General features: G+C 52.9%; 1 protein-coding gene across 1 annotated transcript in view; it reads right to left on the bottom strand.

Moving 5' to 3' along the window:
• Nucleotides 1–7,092: 7,092 nt before the first annotated feature.
• The window catches only part of LOC144952673 (voltage-dependent calcium channel gamma-5 subunit-like), a 36,035-nt gene continuing 35,192 nt past the window's right edge, over nt 7,093–7,935 (bottom strand). The window contains exon 6 of the mRNA XM_078883148.1: nt 7,093–7,620. Within this exon, the coding sequence (XP_078739274.1) occupies nt 7,093–7,620 (528 nt within the window). The remainder of the gene's footprint in view (nt 7,621–7,935) is intronic.

Here is a 7,935-nt window from a genome sequence, read left to right as displayed (position 1 = left end):
ATGTTTACTACACATTACACCAGGTACTTATTTGAAGCTGAGTCGATCTAGGGGAGGTCCATGATCGGTTCGTAGTTGTCACTGGTTGTTGTTGTTGGCCGTGAGCGGGAATGGAACTCGGGTCGTTCGTAAAGCCACCCGCGCGCTGACCGCTGCACCACCGCTCCCCAAATGATCACCACCACCACCAGCGCCACCCATTACATCACAATCGGCTCGTTACCGTATTTACACGCGGGTCGGGGGTCGGAGGTGTTGGGGATGGGGTGTGGGGGCTCGTACCGTATGTACACGAATAGGCGCGCACGACCATCCGTGGGGGGGGGGGGGGTCGGCGGAACCGCGGGGTGACTGAGGCATGCGGAGGGGGGGGGGGTGCGCATTACCGTAATATTCACATCGCCTGCAGTGTGATCACCCCCCCCCCGCCTTCCCTCCGACGAGTTCAGTGAGGCCCAGAGAGAGAAGGGGCGGGAGTGTGGGCGTGTGCGAGTGTGTGTATCTGCGTATGTATGTATCTGTGTATCTATCTCTGTACCTGCGTGTGTATCTGCGTGTATCTGTGTGTGTGTCTGTGCGTGTGTGTGTCTTTGCTTGCATGTGCGTGGCTGTGCGTGGCTGTGCGTGTGTGTCTGTGTATTTGTTTATGTCTTTGTGAGCGTGTGTGTCCGTTTGTGTGTCTGTGTATGTCTCTGTTTCTGTGTGTGTTTCTGTGTCTTTGTTGTGTATGTCTATGTGTGTCTGTCTTTTTGTTTCTGTGTAAGTGTCTCTGTGTATTTGTGTGTGTATATCCGTGTGTGTATGTCCTGTGTCCGGCAAAAACAACCCCTTACCTCCTCGTTGGTGCCGGACAGCAACGATGTGGTGGGCAGTGTCGTGGGGGGAGGGCCAACTTAGATTGGCCTTTCCCCTCAAGGCGTTTGTAACCACCACAGCGGCCAAATGGGGGCTCTGGACGGGTGCGAGGGGCTGGTAACCCCTCCACCTTAAATTAATTACGATTTTTTTAAATTAAGCTTGTGCCAGAGGCCCCGGGGGGACAGGTGTCTATGACGTATCTGGGTCAAACCCCATTTGGCGGAGCTAGGAGACTGAATCCTTACCCTCGGAGGTCCTCCAGAAACAACAAAAAACAACTACTGGTGGCCACGGGGAATGTTCGAACGCTCACTGTGGAGGAGAGGCAGCCACTCCTCTGTTGGGAGCTGGACCGGTACCGCCTGGATCTCTGTGGAATTCAGGAGGTCTGGTGGACCGGCTCTGGCTCCTGCTACCATGAGGGGCGGACAGCCCTCTACTCGGGTCAGGAGACTGCCAAGCAACAGGGAGTGGCTCTTCTTCTGAACAAAAGAATGAAGGGGGCATGGGAGCATGACGGAGAGGTGTGGGAAGCTGTATCCCCAGGCTACTTTGGGCTCGCCTTCTTATCAACAAGAGGCGAGGAGTGGTGGTCGTGGTAACTTATGCCCCCAGCAAAGACGAACATCCATGGAGGGATGCAGGCAAGGCCATAGAGTCAGTTGCCTTCCATGACATCCTGTCACAGGTGCTAGCCAAAGTGGCCCCGCGGGACAGAGTCATCTTGTTGGGTGACTTCAATGCCCGAGTTGGTCATGATGCTGGCACCCGGTCTGGAGTGATTTGAAGGCATGGGCCAGATCAGGAGTCTGCTATATTTGTGTGCAGCTCATGGGCTTGTAATTACAAACACGCTGTTCCGGCATCAGCACATCCACACGACATCATGAATGCATGCCGGGTCCAAGCAAGAACATCTGCTGGACAACATAATGACTGAACAGCGGATGCGGGCCCATGTCCTTGACACCAGGACCTACCGTGGAGATAATCTGCCTACTGACCATCGACTTGTCATCCGTAAGATGCGCCTGCCATTCTTCCACTCCGGCGGTGGGTGTACACCCAGGAACCCATTCAAACCCATAGTGGCATAGTCTCAGCTAGCTGATGAAAGTTGCAGTGAGAATTTTATCATCGCTTGAGGCTGGGGTTGGCATCGTCCCCCACTCCTCCTGATGTCGAGAAGAAATGGGCGAGGTTTAGGATTGTGGCTAAAGCAGCTGCAATGGCTGCTTTGAGTACACGGTCCAGACCTCCCCAGAGACCCTGGCTGACAGGTGTTCAGGTTGGCTGAGAAAAAGCGACAGGCCCACACTCACTTTCTACACCATCTCACGTCAGAGAATAAGGAGGCTTACTGCAGCCTTCGCTCGGAGGTTCAGAGAGCCGTGAGGCACTGCAAGGATAGGTAGTGGTCGCTGGTTGCTGAGGAGATGGAGTCTGCCTCAATGGCCCGCGATCACAAATCGCTCTTTAATTCCATAAACACGTAACTGCAGCACCACACCGATTACCATCATTAGGGGAAAGAACGGTGATCCAATCTCTGAACTCCAGGAACAGGTTTTCAGATTTTGCTGAGCATTTATATGAGGTCCTGGGGGAGGGGAAATCCCTCAGCCAGGAAAACAACGTGGGACAAAGTGGGAATGACCCTGCCGAGGCTGCGGTGCCTCAAATGTTGGAAGAAGAAGTCACCCACTGTGAGTAGCTGGCTGAGGTGCCATCTGTTGAGGAAGTAATGAAGGCGATCCAGAGTCTGAGACCAGGAAAGGCACCGGGCATAGATGATCTCTCAAGAGAAATACTGAGGCAGGGTGGCGTTTGTGCACAGACTGCCCTACATGATATCATAACAACAGTCTGGACCACTGGACGGGTTCCGCAGGATTGGAAGGATGCTCTGGTGGTCCCCATTTTAAGAAGGGGGACCGCACAGACTGTAACAACAACAGGGGCATCTCACTCCTAAGTGTGGCTTTAAAGGTCCTGTAAAAGATTATTAGGCTGCGTTGACTGGGTCATGTAGCCCGCATGCCCAGCCACCGCATGCCTAAACATCGGCCGGATCGAGGGGGCTAAACGGGCGCGGTATGGGCTAGAGAAGAGATGGAGTGATGTGGTACAGGAGAATGTGGATGTGAGTGGACTTGCCGATGACTGTACCAGCGGTGGCAAGATCGGCCTCTGTGGAGGAGGCTCGTGAAGGACGCTACTCGGCAGTTAGAGGCAGTTGCCCTCCAACAACAACGGAGGGTGGAGGAGCGACGCTCACAACAATGAGCGGAGCGCCGGGTGGCTATAGCACAGCAAGTTGGCACAGTAGGGGGCATCAGCCAGTCGTTTTAGTCAGTCGACCCGTGGCACCTGGGTCTGCCCCGTGACCTCCTGCCAGCAGGCGTTTGATACTTCACGTGGCCTCAACGAGCACCTAACCTGGTACAAGCTTCGTGGTGACGTTACCGCCACTTAGTGGCAAATGCCGGTTGTTGTAATTTTTCTGTGTGCATCTGTCTGTGTGTGTGTATATCTGCGTGTGTATCTGTGTATATGTATGTGCATCTGTGTGTATCTGTGTGTGTGTACACATGTCTCACACTATAACTATGTACACAGCATAACCAATGCTAAGTGCACCACTTTTTGCACGCGTGCCACGATATTCATGCAGTTAGCATAGCGCGAAGTAGAGGGGGGAGACACAGAGACACGAGGCTCCACTCGGAGACACGGGGTGGGAGACACGGGGAAAGACACGAGTAGAGACACGTGAAGAGACACGGCGGAGACAAGGCGGAGAGTCACATGGAGAGAGACAGGGAAACACGGGAGAGACACAGGAGGAGAAACGGAGGGAGACACGGAGGGAGACACGAAGGGAGACAGAGGGGAAACACGAGGAGATATTGGGAGATACAGAGAACACACGTGGAGACACAAGGAGACACATTCTGACACAGTCTCACACACAGACACAAAACACGTGGAGAGACATTGGGAAACATAGAGATACATACAGATGGAAAAAAAAAAGTTACCCCGTATAGCCTCTAACAGACTGTTGGGGAAGGTGCTGTTAGTAAGCACCTATGAAGGCCAGCGCTGTGGCACATGAGGGGGCGGGTGGCTAGCACCACACCAGGTCGTCTTTGTCTCCCTAATGGCGATGTTTACTACATACGCACCGCTGCACCCGGTACTCATTTGAGGCTGTGTCTGCCTAGGGGAGACCCATAACCGGTTGTTCAGATAGTCGTCACTGGTCTTGGTGGACGTGAAAGGGAATCAAACTCGGGTCTCTGCCAGGTTCATAGTGCAGTGCGCTAACCGTTGTACCATCGCTTCTCACAGATGATGAAAACGCACACTTAAAGACACAGACACGTGGAGACAGACAGAGAGACACACACATGTGTACACATCACCACGTCGCCTGTGCCAGGCTAGGTGCACTCCAAGGCCATATGAAGTGTTGAAGGCTCGCTAACAGGTTATGGGACACGGTATATACTCAGGTGGTACCCATGGATTGACTGACTGAGATGACTCCGGGAAAGAAACACACAAAGACAAAGATCCCCCGTATACCCTCACCAGGCAGTTGGGGCAAGTGCTGTTAGCGAGCACCTATGATGGCCGGCAGATGCTTAGTTTTGTTGGGGCTAATGGTAAGGCCCCACCTCTTAGTGGCACATTCAAGGTTCAGCAACAACATATCCATCTCCTCCTCCTAGTGTGCATCACCAGACCATCAGCATACATGTGGGAACCAGAAGACATCCCTGTCGCACCCCAACGTGAATAAGTAATGGCTCTCATTCCGGGTCACGTGGCTTTACCCGAGCCTGCCCACCATCATGAAGGCCCTTAATGATTGTGAGCAGAGAGTCAGAGACTCCCAAAGCACAAAAAAAACCAACCCAAAACCCTCGCCTATTGATGGTGTGATAGGCCTTGATCAGGTCAAAAAAGCAGATGTAGGTCATGTTGTAATTCCCTACACCTTTCCTATAGCAGAAGGACGTAGAATACGACATCTGTGCAGAATATCCCTGGCCTTAAACCACATTGGGGCTCCACACGCCTCTCCTCAGCATACCTGGCAAGGCAAAGTTTGATAATCCTTGTCAGGACCTTTTCTGGCATTGTGAGGAGGAAGATCCCCCCTGTAGTTGTTACAATCTGTGCAGTCCCCCTTCTTAAACAGAGGGACCAACAGGGCATCCTTTCAATACTCTGGAACCTGTCCTGTGGTCCAGGTAGTTGTGATGTCATATAAGGCAGTCTGCCCACAGACGCCACCCTCTCTCAACATTTCGCTTGGGAGATCGTCTCTGCTTGGCGCTTTTCCTGATCTCAGACTCCGGATCGCCCCGCGTACTTTCCTCCACAGATTGCACCTCAGCCAACCACTCGGAAGGTTTGGTTACTTTTGCCAATGTTTGAGGCACCACAGCCCCAGCAGGGTTGTCCCCCAAGACCTCGTAGAAATGCTCAGACAACCTGCAGACCTGTTTTTTTAGGGTTGGAGATCGGATCACTGTTATTTGCCTTAAGGGTGATGATAGGTGAGGTACTGCAAGTAACTGTTTGATGGACTGAAAGAGTGATTTATGATTGTGGGCTGCTTAGGCAGATTCCATGCAGCCCTGCACAGCTCTCTAAACCTCCGGACGAAGGCTGCGGTAAGCTTTCTCATTCTCCAATGTTGGATGTTGTAGACGACGGTAGTGGGCTTGTCGTTTTCCTTTAACCAGCCAGAACACCTCCTCCTTCAGCCGTGGTCTCTGGGGAGTTCTAGACCACATTCCCAATGCAGCAATTATCTGCATGAGCCACAGTCCTGAACATCACCTATTTCCCTCTGCAACAAGTGGAGGGGGGGATGATGTTGAAATTCCTACTCGCAACTTTCCTCAGCTAGTTGAGAGCAGGCTACTGTGGGCTTGAATGGGGTCCTCGATGGACACCCACCACCGGAGTGGAAGAATGCCAGGTGCATCTTACAGATGACAAGGCGACGGTCAGTGGGCAGATCAGCTCCACGGACAGTCTTGGTATCAAGGCCATGGGCCCGCATCCACTTGCCCATCACTATATAGTCCAGAAAATGTTTTTGGTTGGAACCGGCGTGCATACATGGTGTTGCGTGGATGTGCCAATCCCAAAACAGTGTAATTACAAGCCATTGAGCTGCACAGAAGTCTAGCAGCTTAATACCGTTATTTTCGAGCCAATCTGGCCCATGCCTTTCAATCACTCTGTCCCAGGTGTCCACATCATCACCCACTCAGGAATTAAAGCCATCCAACACGATGACTATCCCAAGGGGTCAATTTAGCTCACAGTTGGGACAAGAGGTTTATAAACAGCGTCTGACTCATCGGTCTTATCTAGATTCCTCCACTGATATTCATCTTCGGTGGTGGGGCGTAAGCAACCACCAACACTATTCCTCACAACCAACACTGACACACAAAAAGTTGGATGCACACAAAGACAAAAAAAATATGCCCCGTATAGCCTTAACATACTGTTGGGGCAAGTGCTATTAAGGTCGGTACAGCACATGGGGGGGTGGGTGGACAGCACCACGCCCGTCTGGCTTTGTCTCCCCAGTAGCGATGTTTGTTTTCTTTTACACATCGTACCAGGTACTCATTTGATGCTGATTCGACCTAGAGGAGGGCCCAGGACCTGTTCAGATAATTGCTATCACTAGTGTTGGTGTCCTTGAGCGGGAATCGAACTCGGGTCACCGGGTTAGTAGCAGCAGCACACTAACTGCTGCGCCACTGCTTCTCCACACACAAGTACAGTTGGACACACAGACTGGTGGACACATACACACATATACACATAGGTGGACACACATTAACACAGGTGGACACATAAAAACTAAGAGACGAAACAAAGATCCCCGTATAGCCTTAACAGACTGGAGACAAACACAGGTGCACACACACAGGTGGACACGTACAGATGGACACACATGTACAGGTAGACACATACACTTAGGTGAACACACGTACAGGTAGACACACACACATATACACTCAGGTGGACACATAGATGGACACACATACGGGTGGACACGCACACACACAGGTGGACACACATACACATAGGTGGACAGACATACAGGTAGACACACAGGTGGACATATGCGGACACACACAACACACACGGCCGCCACGTAGAGCCAGCACGCTGCTGCTGCCGCCGCGGTGGTTAACAGGGCGACGACGTCACGGCGCTGTACTCAGGGCACTTGAGCATCTCCGCGCCACGCCCGTCGCCCCGCCCCCACGACTCGAGGCCCCTCCCCCACTCGTCCAGGCCGCGCCCCTCGCCCCACTCCTCGTCCACGTACACGGGGACGACGGCATCGGCAGCGAGCCCCACCCCACCACGGCCCCCACCCCTACCCACTCCACCACCACCACCACCTCCACCCCTCCCCCAGGCGGAGGCGTCGACCACGTAGCGCTCCCCGCCCCACTCGTCGCCTTTGGCCAATGGGAGCGCGAGGTGCGAGGAGCTGTCGGAGAGGGTGCGCGAGCGAGGGGGCGGCGACGGCGGGTGCAGCATGCGCGCCGATTGGTTGGAGCCGTCCGAGAGGCGGGGCCTGTTGCGGTGGGCCCCGCCCCCCATCCCACCGGCCCCGCCCATCCCCCCACCCATCCCACCCCCCGCCCCACGTGGACCTCCCCCCGAGTAGCGGCGGGTGAAGAGGTAGACACACAGAACCCCAGCGCCCTGCGGAATATATAAAAATATAACTATTTAAACTAAAATAACATTTTTTTTTACCATTTGTAAGGCCCACACAGCTATACTGTAAACTATGAACTGTGTTTTCTTATTTTTGCAGGTGTAAGGCTCACTGAGCTATACTCTAAAGCAGTGATTCTTAACCTTTCACTTGCACTCCTTACGTTTCTCAAGCGTAATTTTTTTAATAATATTAATACATACATTGGGTTTGATGAAACAAAGTAGTTGTACTTTAGGTGCCCAAAAAGGGTATGCGCCCAAGGTTAAGAACCACTGCTGTGAAAGGACCACTGAACT

Source organism: Lampetra fluviatilis, chromosome 69 (genome assembly GCF_964198595.1).
Source record: "Lampetra fluviatilis chromosome 69, kcLamFluv1.1, whole genome shotgun sequence".
NCBI lineage: Eukaryota > Metazoa > Chordata > Hyperoartia > Petromyzontiformes > Petromyzontidae > Lampetra > Lampetra fluviatilis.
Note: the sequence above shows the minus strand (reverse complement) of the source record. Positions and strands in the feature narration are given on the sequence as shown.